Source organism: Loa loa, assembly GCF_000183805.2.
Source record: "Loa loa unplaced genomic scaffold supercont3.218, whole genome shotgun sequence".
In the NCBI taxonomy this organism is placed as follows: Eukaryota; Metazoa; Nematoda; class Chromadorea; order Rhabditida; family Onchocercidae; genus Loa; species Loa loa.
The window spans coordinates 57389-73983 of NW_018108398.1; the positions used below are offsets into that span (position 1 = coordinate 57389).

Consider the following 16595-nt stretch of genomic DNA (forward strand, 5'->3'; position numbering starts at 1 on the left):
CAATATATTAGAGAAAAATCAAGGAAAAAAGGAATGAAAGGGGATTTCATAGAAAATTCGTTTTCATTTTTATCATATAAAAAATCGATATTACATATTTCAGCATTACGTTCTGGTGATAACACGTTAATTTGCTAGTGTCATTGTTTTTTCACTGTCGCAGAAATATGCAGTTACCAATTAATGTATTATGAAATTTTTTTCTCTAAATACGAAAAAAAGCGAAATTAATTAAAATTGTTAAGTTTCAACTGTTATTAACTTAATTAAGTAAATTACCTGTCAAAAGAGGCAAACGTTTGATTTAAATGTGATGCTAAAAATAGCATTTATTGATTTTTCCTTTTTTTTGTTTTATCAAATTGTTACAATGACTGAAGACAACAGATGATAGAAAAGAAAACGATCTGTTCTAATTTGTTGAGTTTAACCCATCAATCATGAATTGGGGAGGTCTCATGTCAATTACATTGTATCATCGGGTCTCCCTCTTTCTCCTCCAATGAATGTGTCACATGATACTAAACAATTTTTTTTTTGTCTGTCCGCATTTTTGCAATGTTTAAATGAATAGATCGATTTCTTGTAACTATTTCTCTAATTTAATTGCATGAAAATAGCAATAGTTCCTTAAGAGAAATATTACTCAAACATTACCTTTCTTTCGTCTTCCTCAACTTTCCTTTAGAAAACTTATGCGACATTGACAGGTAGTAGGAAAAAAAATTGTTTCATCATTTTTCTAAGCGAATTTTTTGCAAGGGAAAGAGAGAGAGAGAGAAATAATTTACTTGTAAATGAATCTCAAAGATATTTTTAACATGAATATTCAGAAATTTCGCATATTAGATTGTTTTTGGTGAAAATCCATTTTGTAATTCTCTTTCAATTTCAATAGCAGTATATGGATGTTTAGAATTAAAAATGCTGTTGATTTCAGTGTCCTGATTTATTTCTTCTCTCTACTTCTCTTCCCATTTTTCCGGTTTTTTTTTTTGATTACTATTTCTGAAATATTTAGCAATCACATTTTAATTTAAATTTTCTCTGAAGAATAATGATGCAAATTTGAAAGAGCAGCTAAAAATACCAATTCACATGACTGCTTCTTCCTTTTTTTTGCTGAAAATGCTTAAGCTAGTAATGCATTTTTATGGCGCCTAATTTAATTTTTTGTGAAATTTAAAAATATCTTAGATACATTTAAACAATCCTTTCACTGGTACTGTAACAATTTTCCTTTTTTTTTTTTTTTTTGGTATCGATATAGCAAACTAATAAACAATTTAACTTTTTCTACTCAGTGAAAAATATGTATCGTGCACTTTGACCTGAATTGGTCAGTCGATTAATTGCTATAAAATATTTAATGTGATAGCAAACGGTTCCGTAGACTTGTTGTTTACAGCAAATTTATTAGTTCAAATGAAGAGGGAAAAGGATTACAATGTAAATTAGTTTCGTCCATCCTTTCCTCTTACTTTACCTGTACTATTCTTTCATCTTTTCATATTTGAGGCATGGCACTGATAAAACATTCTGTGTACATTATCACTGCTATACAGCTCAATGCAGTGTTTGACACCGTATGAAATGGAACGATTATGCATCACTTTCTTGCAGCTCTTATCATTTTCATACTTTCTAATGGTACAATTGCTCAAGACTTAAAATGGTATCAAAATTTCCACTCGAAATTTTCACAATTAAAATAATGATAACGAAAGTAATTCTTCAAGTAATAAGCATTGGATGTATAATTGATTCATTGATATTGTCATCCTTTGTAAGGATGCCTCATTGATCATTATCAAAAAAAAAGCTATAAATGACCTCTCGTTGTTTCATATCATATCAGTAGTCGTATCACTAAAACGTTATGTTACATAAGAATAAGATAACATTGTCGCAACGAATATTCATAAGAAATATTTCTATTTTGTATTAAATTTTGCTTAAATTTCAAGGAAATCTCATATTTCTGAATGAAATCACTAAATGAGATTTAGCAATTTCTTATTAATTTATAATAAAGGTATGAGAAAGTTTGTCGTGTGGAGCGTGGTTGTAGCTGTACCGTATTTATAAGTGAACCAAAATGTTGCTGTGTTGGACAATCGGTTACCGAAATACCGGGAAATTTGACTGATAATGTTCGCCGTCTGTTAGTCATTCAAGTCTTAATCTGTTTTCTTTTTTTTTTAAAGTTTTTCCGTTCCATCTTTTAGGAATTAGTAAAATTAAAACAGAATGAAAGTAAGTTAAGTACCACTTGGAAAAGCGATCATTTATCTTAATTTGCATTCATGTCAACACGAAAGAAAAAAAAAAAAGCAATGGAACTGAAACGATTTAACAATTCCATACGTATTTGAAAACCATTTTGTTTTTTTTCGAAAATTAAAAAATTTTCTTAAAATTTATAGAATACAAATTGATGTGAATATGCATAATTGGAAATTAAATCCTGAAATATAAATCCATTTCTTCAGATTACTCTATAATGTGGGCATCAATCACATTCGTAAAAACGCTTTCAGTAGGTACCAACACCTTGAAGAAATGTTTGTATCTTTTTATTTTTCATCCTATCTTATCATCGTTTCAAACATATATTTGGGAAAGATTTCGCTTTTTTTATAAAAATTTTTCATATTTTTTGTAGAAGTATAATATATCTTCAAATATTTCAACATTGTATGCCAAAGATTATTTCAAAGTTTTATTAAATTAATGAACAAAGAAAAAATTGCAGTGTAATTGAGGATTCGGATGCATTGCAATCAGTTGATGCTGATGCATTTGGCAATCTATATAATCTTGGCAAACTGTTAGTTCAGGTTTCAGTCTCTTTCTTCTTGATCATTTTAAAGGTTCACATATCACATAAGGTTCAACTTGCTGATTACTTCCTTTTCATTCTTTCAGATCTGTCAGTGGGTGTAAAAATCTAAAAGAAGTCACTGGAATTCTACTTATTAATAACACAAGGATCTTAACGTTGTAAATATTTGAACTATTCAATTGTCTTCCAAAGGTCTTTGTAAATGTTTCTGGTTAATTTACACCAAAAAAGACTAAAATTTCCATTACATAAATTATTGATTTTTCTCGGAATGTTTTTTATGGGGTCAAGCGAAAGATGGATGAATGATGATAAAGTAATCGCAAATGATATCATTGTAATTATTGTTTCCGGATGATGAGTAACAATGGTTTAGTACGTATGCCAACATTAGAGATGACACCGAGACATCGATTAGCCATGGAAGTGATCGATTTCTCCTACAATCATATCGAATATTTGGGAGATGGACAACTTCGAGCTGTTCATGCTAATAAGATTCGTCTCAACAATAATGACTTACGTGAAATTGGAAGTCATATATTTGCTAACTGTCGATTTTCATTGCTGTATGTTTTATGGGGTCAAAGTTGAATAAAATACATCAAAATGTTGCAGTAATCGTAGTTTGAAAATTATTCCATATATATTTGAATAGTAGCAAGTCTTTTTAATTGTAAATTTTTGAATGCAAGCAATGATTCATGCTCCTTTTTATAGAGAACTGAACGATAATTTAGAACTTAAACGTCTTTCAATCGATACCTTTGCTGGCATATCATTTATCAAACTTCTGTAAGTACTTCAAATTCATCGATGATATTCGTTAGTGTTAAATATAGCAAACGATCACAATTCCCGCTCTCTTAAGCATGAAATGATAAGGTTTTGCAAATATGAATCGGTTTAATGTTCCAGTTGAAATCATTTTGCGTTTCAGTGATCTTTCACGTACCGGTATTACGGAACTTCCAACAACTGGTCTGTCTCGTTTAGAAGGCCTAAAATTGAAGGATACAGAAGAGCTGAAAAAATTGCCACCAATTTTAGCATTTACATCATTGAAAAAAGTTGAATTCACTTACCCATATCATTGCTGCTTGTTTAAGGTAAGCTTTTTATACTTCAAAAAAGTTACTTTTCGTCACCGTGTCCTCATCCTTGTCTATGCTTATTCATATCTCCTGACATATTGTCTGATCTTGACAAAGGTTGGACAGCTGCTTGAAATATTTCAAAGATTAGATTCCTTTCTAATAAAAAAGAAGAAGAACTTACTTTAGGACTAAAAATTGTGGAAAAATATTCCCTTGCAGTAAGCGTCATTTATTGCTAAATTACCAATAAGTTTCGGGAAATTTTTTCCATCAAATCAGAAAACTGAGAAGGATTCCGGAAATAGCTCATAAATTCATCTACTTCCAGCAGTATCTGGAAAATCTTTCTGTGCTACATTTTTTTATTTGCAGTATGCCTCTAAAGAAATCAGTACAGCTGGTGAAATGTACACGAAAAATCTGGAAGAGATTCGAAATCGCGAATGTTCCGCCAAATCAACGCCAAAATTGAACCGTCAGCGACGACAATCTGCTCGAAATGATCGTTCAATATTGCTGCCACAGGAATCGCGGGAAAATCCGCTAGATTTTTCCGACTTGTTGCAGTGGTTTGATTCTGTCAATGCTGGTAATATTACTATTGAGGTATACCTATGCTTACATATTATTTCCATATTATAGGGAAATAGCGTCAAAGGACCGAATATCGATTTTTTCGAGGAAAAATCTGACGAATTTTTTGATATATTTTATTGATATGCTAATCTTTCTCCAATGCATATTCGATTTTGCTAATTACAGATAGACGACGACTGGGACACATTATTGGAGCCTGAATTTGAGGACGCCGATGTTGGACTTCTGACGACATTCAACTGTACGTCGAGCGCTGTCAGTGATTTCTTTGCTTCCATCCAATGCACTCCGATGCCAAATGCGCTGAATCCCTGCGAAGATGTTATTGGGTACGTTGAATATTCCTGGAAGCATTCTTATCAATTAAGTAATAAACATATTCCTCGGCGGTTGGCCAATTTGTCATCCAAATATTTGTCATCCGGAGGTGAGCGAAATACTTATGTGATATTAGTTAGACACTTGGCTCCACATTCAGGCCAATGATAGTTCTTACTTGCAGATATGACTTTTTACGTTGGGTAATATGGTTCGTATGGGTTTCGGCCATTGTTGGTAATATAGGGGTATGGATTGTGCTATGTCAAATGGGACAAAAGAGAATGCAAGTACATTATTTCTTCATGGCTAATTTGTCCACTGCAGATTTGTTAACAGGTTAGCCAAGACAACTATCAGTTGAATGAGTACATAGAAAATGGTGTTAAATGCAAATTTTGCTGGTTAAAGAAAAAATACTAAATTTTCCGTAACTAGGCTGAAACAGGTACTCTATCCCAGATGAAAAGCCTGGAACAATGAATGAGTAACACTGAACGAATTAGTCCCAACTGTGATGTTCTATCAAATCTTCATCAGTCAGAACTTAAGGTTACTAACACACTTCTGGTTAGTAATGGCAAAAAAAGTGAAAGGTGGAAAAATGAGTTGAAAAGAAAGAAAGAAGATAGGAAAGTGATTATTGAACGGTAAAACATGACATTTATATCTGACGTTATCTCGAAGTTAAGGGACACATTATGAATCAATGTGCTCTTTGACCTGATCTTTGTTTGAATCAGTAATGCAATTGCATATTTTTAGGTGTCTATCTTGGTGTATTGGCAATAGCAGATTATAAGACATCAAATGAGTATTATAACTACGCGGTTGCTTGGCAGACCGGTATCGGTTGTAATATAGCCGGTTTCATTTCCGTTTTCAGTTCCGAAATCTCCATTATGTCGATGTTTCTGATTGCTTTTGATATGTGCTATAATATTAGGTACAAATATGTAAATGATTTCTGATTCGATTGGAAAAAAAGAAAAGTAAACATGTTTAATGACGAGCTAAAGTGCTATTAAAATACGTTTGCTCTATTTGTTTCCCTCCCGAAAAAAAAAAGAAATTTTGAATTGTTTTCGTCAGAAATGCCTTTTACGGAAAACGTTTACGGATGAGAACTGCGATAATGATGATGGTCGTGGCATATATTATAGCGTTTACAATGGCAGTACTACCAATTATAGGTGTATCCACATATACAAGTACCAGTGTATGTCTACCTCTTTCCATTGAGGATAATTTTGACCGGGTATTATTCTTTCAATAAAATTTTCTTATTAATTAAATTTCAATTCTCCAAAAATTTTAATTGAAGCCATGAGATTTCAACCGTAACGAATTAAATTTTAAAAGTAACTTTAACTGTATAGTCGAACTTGGAAATTAATATAGTGACATGGATTAACAGCTATCAGTTGTTTTGTCAGATTGCAAGATAATTTAGTGCAATTACAGATCTATGTAATTGCCAGTTTGTTGTTCAATTTGCTTGCATTTTTGGGTATGGCTATTAGCTATAGTTTCATTGTAACAATGCTTTGTGATCCGGAACAACCGAAACGATCAGAAGATAAAGCGATCATTTTGAAAATGGCAACACTAATTGGTACAGAAATGCTTTGCTGGTTTCCAACTCTTTTCTTTGGTAAGCTTAACAATAAATTTATCTTTCCTATTTTTGAGATTTAAATATAATACAGATCTGGTTATCTTTTAATGTATCAAATATTTTAATATTGAATGATACTAATATCGATTAATTTTAAACTAACTGACAGATAAATGATCAAATAACATTTTCCGTGATACGTTTGTTGTTATTTTTTCCGTGCAACTTTTCTTTTTTTTTATAGGTCTGACGGCAGCTTTAGGACATCCTCTAATTAGTATCAGTGTGGCGAAGATATTTTTAGTACTATTTTATCCGATCAATGCATTTACGAATCCGTTCCTGTACGTATTCTTTACCAAAATTACGCATATACGACTGTGTCCCGTATCATTCCTGAGCAACAAAACAGCAAATATCCCCAATGAACTGAAGCAAGTTTAATTACAGAAATTCTTACTAGTTTATCTGTCTATCTGTCCTCATGTCTCATCTGCAAAACGCTCATAAATATAGTTTAACTCTCCAAAAAAAAAAGGTTTTCTCAAACATTCAATTATTATTCAAATATTTAAATGAGTTGATTTGGAAGTTATCAAAAAGTCCTTTTGTAGGTACCATCATTACCATTCATATCTGCGAACATTGAGAAAAACGAAAGAATCAAAACTAATGGTCGAGGTAAACCTTTTTTAATAAATCAATTTTGAAATTTGCTGAGAGAATACCAAATCAAAGTTTGCACTTCCATAAATTTTATTCGAAATTTTTGGGTTTATTTCGATAAAGTAAAACTTGAATCCAGGCAGAATTACAAATGATTATACTAAATACAACGCAAGTAGTACAGGGATTATGAATTAAGTAGTACAGGATTATGAATTTCGCAAATGAACAAAACACATGTAGAAGATCGTATATATTATAGAACTTCCTAAAGCAGCTTGAGATATGAAAAACTGGTAAGGTGTTACATCAGGGGTTGAAGCATAAAAGATAGATTGTAGTCTACAAATTTCTAGAAACATGTTCAACGACAGAGTTCATTGTTGGATTTGCGAAAGGCTTTCAAAAATTACGATGTCTACAGGTATGTATCATCTTAGCTATAATAAGTAATACAGACAGGACAAAGTAGAATGTGAACAGAAGTGAACTCAATGTTTGAAATTTGTGACAATATGTGCCATTCATTCTTTCGATGACTCTTCCACGTACTGAGTATGAATTTTTAAATTTGCAAAAAAAGTCGCGAAATCGAATGTAGAATGAATCAACGTATCTCACCAGTTGTTGTCTTCTGAAAAACACTTGGAATTTAGGTCACTACCGACGTCAACATTCCGGAAAGAAATGCCAACTCATTCAAGTACACAGTCTGAGAGACGATCGCTAATCTTCACTGGACGACTACGAGTTTCAACAGCACCACGGATGAGTGATATTTCAGAACATGTTACATTAGAAAAGAATATCACCCCGAATTCTTTATCTCATACATCGTCAAGTTTTTCACAGGTAACAGTTAATGTATTTAAATTTGAGATATCTAAAATTACCAAATAGTTCGTGCAAAGTTCCAGGGAATTTAGTGGAAATTTGAAACGAAGAAAAAAGAATCATGTTTTTTTGAAGTCACAAATATTTCAAAAATCCTTTATGAAATTCAAAGGATTCTTAGAAAATCCTTTATTTTAGCAACAACTGTCAACCGAACAGAATTATGTGGTATCGCCGAAAGAGCTACAGAACCGTCGACCAAGTGTTCGGAGTACCGGTAAAGATAGTGGCCGTGGTAGCTTAACACCGCCGATTCCATCATATCGTTTTCAGTGTTTCCCGAATGAATCTCCCACTTAGTTCATCGCATCACTCATCAATATATTTGCATATCATACTGTTTTTGGTCATTTGCATCTGTTTCTTGAATTATTCATTTCCCGGAAAAAATCCATTTTTGGCAGAAAAAAAAAGCCATAAATATCGTTTGAAAAAAGAACTTACACAACTAAATGTATTATCTTTCAAAAAGTCTTGCCGAAACGAGAATAGAAACCTCTCTTTGAATTACTAAATCATTATCAGTTGGAAAAGAGAAGAAATTACAAAATATCATCTACCTCGTAATAAAAGTACCATCAAAGCTGTTAAAAAATTTTGGTAGGTACAAAAAGAGACAGAGCATTCAATAAGGTAATGAGGTTTTATACAAATCATATTACCATTACCCGTCTACTCTAATCTCGGACAAAATCCGTTTTCTTTTTTCTCAACAAAAGAAAAAGGCAACATGTAATTAATCACGCGTCTATTTTTAATTAATACCGGACGCAGACGTTTGCTTCTTTAATATCACGTTCATTTCCGACCCCTGATCTCAGGGAAACCAAGTACTAATGACAGGATTGAATAATCCTTACTTGATATTTTTTCATCATTTTATTTCTGACAATATGGTACATTTTCCTTTTTTGTGTGTCGATTGTCATCCATTTGTAATTGTTTTATAAATGCTTACCTACTGATTTATAATTATTTTACGATTGTTTTATTCACTGACTGATGAATTACTTATAATAAAACGACAAAAAGGGCAGGCAGATGTCTCCAACTGACCTTTTTTTCCATTTTCGATGATTCGTCGATTTACTTATTTTTTTTTTTGTTTTGTCGATTTAAAAGAGCTTAAACCGATGTAATAGATGACCAATGATTTATACTAGGGGTAAGGGAGTATGTATAGAAAGGCCAGGAACTAGATTTAAATAATTTTTAGAATAATACCTGAGTGACATTAATTCCTGGTCAACTATCCACATCTTCCAAATTAATCAAAATTTGACACATATGGATCTCAGGCATGACGTCCGTGAATTCCAAACAATATTAAGAAAGTATGATTATGGACAAGATAGTGAAAGGTTCGAAACACACGCTACTCGATAGGACACGTTAGAAGATTCAGAACACACGTCATTTGCAGGACACGTGGAAGACTCGAAACACACGTTACTTAACAGGACACGCGAAAGATTCGAAATACAGAAACATAGCTGCAGAGGAGACTTCTCGGAACGTTTTTTTTTCTGCAACGTTTTTCCCATGTCAAAATGAGAAGAAGATTTAACGATCATACCGGCCGTGTTTGTGGTGTGGACTGTCCACGATGCGTAATTTGTTGGTGGTTTGGGATTTGTGATGGTTGTAGCAGGTTGTTCCGTGTGATTTCCAGTCACATCGAGGAGGAAGCGTGTGGTGCTTCTTAAAACTAGACTAAACAACACTCGAGTTTCTTTTACTCTGTTGACAATTCTTTCTTTCTCTCTCTCTCTCTCTCTCTCCCTCTCTTTAATTTATCGGTCAACATCCATGTTGAATTGTTGGCAAGAGACAAGTGGATTCAGTAAAACTTATCTATTACAGGTTTTAGGTTTTACTTGGAAACAAAAAATGGTATTAGCTGACTTGGGTCGGAAAATTCGTAATGCAATTAGTAAACTTGGCCAGGCAACGATCATCAACGAAGATGAGCTCAATGCAATGCTCAAAGAAGTCTGTGCGGCACTACTGGAAGCTGATGTCAATGTACGACTCGTTAAAGTGTTGAAAGATAATGTCAAGTAAGTATCTAACAACAATTTTCAACATTTTGGAAATATGTCTTCGTCTAAAGTGAGCAGTCCTGGAGAGTTTGGATGTTGGAAGGTGGCCACTTAGTTGTCACGAGGAACATTGCTAACAAGGCTTGTGACTTTCTAGGTAGGAAAGTCACAAGCTTTGGACTTATAAAAGCATTTATCAACCGAAACAACAAATTGCAAAATTCATATAAAATTTGAGTCTGATATAAATAAGAAATATTTTATTAAGTTTGAAAAGATTTCATTAGTGCTTTTGAAAGATCTGTGGAACCGTTGTTATCATTTGTCAATATTTTTACTGCTTGCTTTCTAGGAGGACTCTGGACTTCGATGAAATGGCAGGTGGTGTTAACAAGAGACGACTGATTCAACGTTGTGTTTTCACTGAATTAATGAAATTAGTCGATCCAGGAGTGAAACCTTTCCAACCCACAAAGGGAAAACCTAATATTTTCATGTTTGTTGGCCTACAAGGTTCCGGTAAAACGACGACCTGCAGCAAGGTTTCTTTTATGTTATGATAGGGAGGTGGTATGTTTTTGAATATGAATACCGATTTCATTAATTCGTGAAGCATGATCTGCCTTCTTTTGATGCATTTTCTTGGAGAGTTTTTAAAGCATCAATTCGTATTGTTTTAAAAAGTTTATTTTTAGTTGGCATACTACTACCAGAAAAAAGGTTGGAAAACGTGTTTAATTTGTGCTGATACATTCCGTGCTGGTGCATTTGATCAGTTGAAGCAAAATGCTACGAAAGCAAGGATACCATTTTATGGAAGGTTAGTTTTTCTATGATCTTTTTATAATGTTCATTAGTCTGCTTCTTCCACATTTAACATATAAAGTTTCGAACTTAGTTCGGAAATAAGCTACATTGGATCAAGATGCATACGATTCTGAACTTATTTTAAATTTTATTGCATGGAATGTATTGTTTGGTGTAATTTTCCGAACTTAGTTCGGGAAATATTACGACTCGTGCATAGCTTACACTTTTTATTAAATTTCGATTTAATCAGTTCAGTCTTTTAGTTATATAGAAATGGATCCAGTTACTATAGCTGCAAGTGGTGTCGATAAATTTAAAGAAGATGGATTCGAGATTATTGTTGTAGATACTTCCGGTCGACACAAACAAGAAGCTTCCCTTTTCGAAGAAATGTTGCAAGTGTCGAATGCAGTGGTAATTCTTCGCTCTTATAGATAGCACGGTTAAGGTCAAATTTAACGGCATCAAAATCAACTGTTTATCATGTCTGATCTTTCATATGTCTGTAAAAAAATAGGCTTGTATGATGAAGATGAGAAGGAACGGGATTAATAACAGTGGGAGCATGGTGCGGAAGATAGGAGAACTGGCACTAAATTAGATGTCAGATCTAATAGTATGTTATATTTTCGTATTTTGGGGAACTTTTTTGGCAGATATAATCCGGAAAATAAGTTCCGGTGTCAGCACAATGCAGGATTGATGATATGAAGTTATGCTTCGAACTACAGCTGAATCCAGTCGGTATTTGCGCGTAAAATCTTTTTATTTTAGAATCCAAACAATATAGTTTTCGTTATGGATGCTTCAATTGGACAAGCTTGTGAAGCACAAGCCCGTGCTTTTAGCGAAACTGTTGATGTTGGTTCAGTGATCATCACCAAATTGGACAGTCATGCTAAAGGCGGTGGAGCTCTTTCAGCGTAAGTCTGTATCAGGCTTCAAGTTTTTTTTCTTTTTTTTCTTTTTATTTTTTGACACTGATAATTTTCTCGATAGGATTTTTTCATTACAGTGTAGCTGCAACACATTCACCTGTAATATTCATTGGCACTGGCGAACATATTGATGATTTTGAGCCATTCGAAGTGAAACCGTTCGTACAGAAATTACTAGGCATGGGGGACATCGAAGGTCTTGTAAAAAAGGTCAATGAAATTGGTATTGAGGATAACGAGGAGCTCATCAAAAGGTTAAAGCATGGTGCGTGTAATATTTCCTTTTGAGATTTAAATTACCATACATTTGCATGGGTCATAAAAATAGCGATTCACAGTTGAAGACAAATAGTATGAAACTAATGGTCATAGCATAGAGTAAGTTGGATTGCAATCACATACGTGAAAGCTCATACAATTTTAGTATTCACCAGTATTTTCAAGCCTTGTTATTCGAGTCGGATTAAAAAGTCACTAGTTTTTCTTCACTAGAGTAAAGTGAGATCTTTGGTCTGCAAGACATTATTGTAAGATGAGTCTTTCACTTCTATTTTGAAATGAGAGTGAAAAATTTTTGCAAAATTTGAGGTATGTTCACATTGCGTGATATGTACGAGCAGTTCCAAAACATCATGAAAATGGGTCCGTTTAATCAAATCATGGTTTGTATTTACTTTTTAAGTGAGTTTTAAGGATTTCCTAGATGCAAGTTATGTTTTGTAAAAATACGAAGCGAATAGTGTTTCTTGTTTTTTTATTAATCTTTTCATCATATCTTCAGAGTATGATTCCTGGATTTGGACCAGATTTTATGTCCAAAGGTAACGAACAAGAGTCACAATCCAGGCTAAAGAAACTGATGACTATTATGGACAGCATGTCTGATGCAGGTAGCTTTCATCAAGTTGAACTTAATATAACGTCGACATTGGCGCATTTAGTTAAAATTAAATTGAATTTAATTTAGAGAAGTAAAAACGTTATGCACGCTGTCGTTCAGGTTGAAGAGGGAATGAGCATATTGGGGAGGTAAGTTTGCTGAGTTTGCTCTCACTCATCGTTTATTATCGACAAAACGATTCATTTTTGTCCTTGCGTCAATATTGCGAGGAATTTTCTTCCAGAATTAGATCATCCAAAGGCAAATGATTTATTCTCAAAAGAGCCTGGCCGAGTTCAGCGTGTAGCACGTGGAAGTGGAACAGCAACAAGCGAAGTAAAAGAATTACTGACGCAGTATAAGAAATTCGCTGATATGGTGAAAAAAATGGGCAGTATGAAGGGTCTTTTCAAGGTGATTTCTTATACCATCTTTATTTGATGAATAATTCTTTCCAGTAAAGAGGTGACAAACAGGAAATATGTCATCTGTTTAAAATGTCAAAGGACATGTTCCAATAATTGCATAAAATCGCACAAGTTCCGACTCATCTTTGATCTATTGTTTTGCTTGATTTTTTTTAAAGGTTTCCCTTTGCGCTGTTTACCCGCTACAACGGTATTTGTATATTTGTATAACGTGCTTGTTACATGCACATATGTATAATTTTGCAGTAATTGCGGAAAACACTAGCGTGGTTTTATGCAGTTGTTTTCGCATGCCCTTGATGTCGTAAATTATTACTTTGGAATTACAATTATCAGTTGATGTATTAGTTTAGGCAAAACAGTTCGCTACAGTTTTCATCCTAGAAGATTATGCAATGAAATCAAGACATTTGTTATTCTTATTTTTTCATTTTTGGAAGAAATCGCTTTATCTTCTCTTGCCGCATTATTTGGAACTAATTAAGTGCTCACTTTTTCATTTATTATTGTTTATCGGTTGCAGAACGGTGATATGAATACCAAAAACATCAACCCATCGCAACTACAAAAGCTCAATCAACAAATGGCAAAAATGATGGATCCACGGGTGCTGCAACAAATGGGTGGTATGGGTGGTTTGCAAAATATGATGAAGCAATTACAAGGCGCCTCTTCTTCCCTAGGAAATCGTCGAAATAACTAATATGTCTACCTCATAGTTTCGTTTGAAACTGTTACAAAATGGTACTAAACTCAGTGGGACTAAACTATTGGCTTATGAAGCATTTTGGAATGTTTTAAAGTTATTGTGTGTTTTCGGAGACTTTGTACATATTTTCGAAATAGTTACAGATTACGGATGTTCGTTCGTTTTAATCACTGTGATGTGTATCTGATGTACAAAGATGGGCATTGTTTTAAAAATCTGCGGGTGAATTCTATGGCAGTAGTCTGTTTGAAAAGAACATAAAGGAAGACAGCAGGTCGATTTGCTAGGAATTGTTAAGTGTATAAATTGGACTTCATCGAAAATCAATGATCTCAGCTTGTCTTTATGTTCGGATGCTTAGATCTTTAGATTCTTTGCAGTTTCTGAAAATTTCGACTAAGCTTCAGTGGTTTTTAATAATTTGTTGAATTGTTGAGGCTGGAATTTTAAACATTACTGAAACTCTCCGTCATTTTTACATCTTGAGTTTCACTGAATTGATGAATTCTTTTCGTGGAAAAAGTTTGTATGAATATGAACAAATTCGTTTTTTTTTTTTTTTGAAAGAATAAAGGACTCACAGTTCATTTGAGGCTTTTGATAATAAGGTGTTTTGTGATACTTATAATATTGTGTACAATTTTTAAAACGATAAAAAGCTCTGTTTAAGGATGATGATCGCATTATCCAAGTACAGATTAGTTAAAGTGATAATCAAGCTGTTCATTCCCGACTGTAGTTATGTTGATGTCCGATTGGATGAATTGAACGGATGAATGAATATCGGACAGTCAGCTTGGTGCTAATTATATCGGTATTCGAATTATTGATCGGATATCACTATAACAGTACGGAGATGTTTATAATTTTACACTGCACTACATAATATTCCGATTTTCTCCAAAAATGCCCTATTTTATAATTGAGTAGTGTAAAGCTATAAATCATAGGTTGTCTGATTGGGAGATCTGAGACGCTTACTTCGTCATCGGTTCCCCTAAACCCCGCAAACGGTGTAAGTTAACGTTAATATTGTGTAGGGTTATAGCTGTCTTAGTAAAATGAAGCATAAGTGATGGGCGCCATCGATTTGTTGTGTGCCTGGCAGTGGTACTCAACTGGCAAAACACTTAGATCCAAGATGCATGGCATTTTTTCACTCCATCATTCCTCATCCCGTTCTTACCTTCTTCTTCGTCTTACCCTTTCACTCTAATCTAATTTAATTTTTTCATTTAAACTTTTGCAATAAGTTCCTAGAAGCCTTTTTTTTTTATTCTTAACAAAAGTTTCAAAAGAAGAGGAGAGGAAAGATGTTAAGTTCTGTGCAACAATGCAGCAGTGGTTTGAAATGGAAAAACATCGAAAAGCCCAGCCGATTCTCCTGAGTTCTCGTGTTTTTTTTTGTTGTTTCCAAAGTATATCATCTAGAATTCAATTCATGCTTGCACGTGTTTTCTTTAAAATAATAAGTTTTAAATGCAGCAATCATCGATGACTGTTTGCATAAATAGCAAGCTTAATAACCGATCCCCTTCTTTCTAGTTCGGAAAAAGAATATAAATCAGAAATATGTATTGGGTGAGAGTTTGTTGAAAAAATTTCTCTGATAAGTTTCTCCGGATAAAGGGCAAAATTTCATGATTCCAATTTGGTAAATATATTATTGGAAGAAATCATAAACTGTTTCAATTGGTATTCCAATTTCTGATGAAAAGTAATTCATCACATTCGTACCATACCATTTGCATTATGAAGTGTTTAATGCGCAATGCTTATTAGGACGTATCATGCGTCAAGTAACCACTTATGATATATATAAAGTTATCTGTCCTATGTTATTCATTACTGCTGTTAATTCAATTGCAGCTGTTATTATGGTCTAACCTGTTATTGGGTAAAGAATATTATAATTTGAGATGTTAATTCTAATTGATAATTGATTCGCGCACTCTAAATAGAGGTGCCACACTGATCTTATAGAATGCATATCAGTCAAATTAATTATTGTGGCGTTTAAGCAAACATAGACATAAATATGAACAGTTAAGAGCATTCTTCACTGAGCTTATGAAGACTTTTCCTGGTTTATGGATTTTGTAAAGTGCTGTATGATAAATGCGCGAAATTTCAACTGCCCCAAGGTCATCAGGGGTTCATTTCGCTGATCGTTGCTCAATTTCGATTAAATTTCATTTTAGTGAATTTTGCCTGCCTGTGTATTTGTGTCATGTCATGTGGTATATAACAGCTGTGATGTACACTACTCATTGATGCCACGCCATCAATAATTGTGGATCGATCCGCTATGATAGTGTGTACATGATTATCTGATTGACGTACTTTAAAACCACTCACGATGTCCTCTGGTATTTGAGTGTTTTTTGTTTTCGATAATTTGGGCGAGTTACCGTGATTCAACAAGCTCAGAACAGTGATCACAACACTAATAAGTTGATCCGGTCATAGCAATGCATTTTCGGTTTGTTTGAGTCTTCCGGAATAAACGTTGTGTTAAATATCATTCAGTTCTTGCTAATACAACAAGGCTTTGTTGTACTGATAACAAATCAGGATAATTTTGATATCCACAATATATAATGAATACTTTTCTGTTAAATGTATGTGTTCAAGTTGCTTTAATTTTATAGCCCTATAAGAGGAGGAGAAGAGGGAGAGAGGGAGAAAAAAGGGGAAAAGGAGAAAGAGAGAGAGAGAGAGAGGAAGGAGAGAGAGAGCTCTACAATTCTGAT

At 33.6% G+C, this 16595-nt stretch overlaps 2 protein-coding genes across 2 annotated transcripts; both read left to right on the forward strand.

Moving 5' to 3' along the window:
* Nucleotides 1–1520: 1520 nt before the first annotated feature.
* LOAG_18180 (leucine-rich repeat-containing G protein-coupled receptor) lies at nt 1521–8472 on the forward strand (the record flags this gene model as incomplete). The annotated part of the gene is made up of 18 exons (XM_020450846.1): nt 1521–1576; nt 2036–2164; nt 2493–2564; nt 2756–2840; nt 3242–3414; nt 3566–3640; nt 3786–3954; nt 4315–4548; nt 4705–4868; nt 5042–5196; nt 5623–5803; nt 5950–6115; nt 6322–6511; nt 6720–6909; nt 7090–7156; nt 7498–7565; nt 7798–7993; nt 8174–8472. The coding sequence occupies 18 exons, from the start codon at nt 1521–1523 to the stop codon at nt 8333–8335; spliced, it is 2532 nt and encodes an 843-aa protein (XP_020305427.1). The 3' UTR covers nt 8336–8472.
* Nucleotides 8473–9892: 1420 nt separating this feature from the next.
* LOAG_06790 (signal recognition particle protein) lies at nt 9893–14425 on the forward strand. The gene is made up of 10 exons (XM_003142326.2): nt 9893–10095; nt 10430–10619; nt 10773–10897; nt 11151–11301; nt 11662–11810; nt 11903–12090; nt 12414–12487; nt 12607–12715; nt 12950–13119; nt 13657–14425. Exons 1-10 carry the CDS (start codon nt 9926–9928, stop codon nt 13834–13836), a joined length of 1506 nt encoding a protein of 501 aa, XP_003142374.2. The 5' UTR covers nt 9893–9925; the 3' UTR covers nt 13837–14425.
* Nucleotides 14426–16595: the final 2170 nt, after the last annotated feature.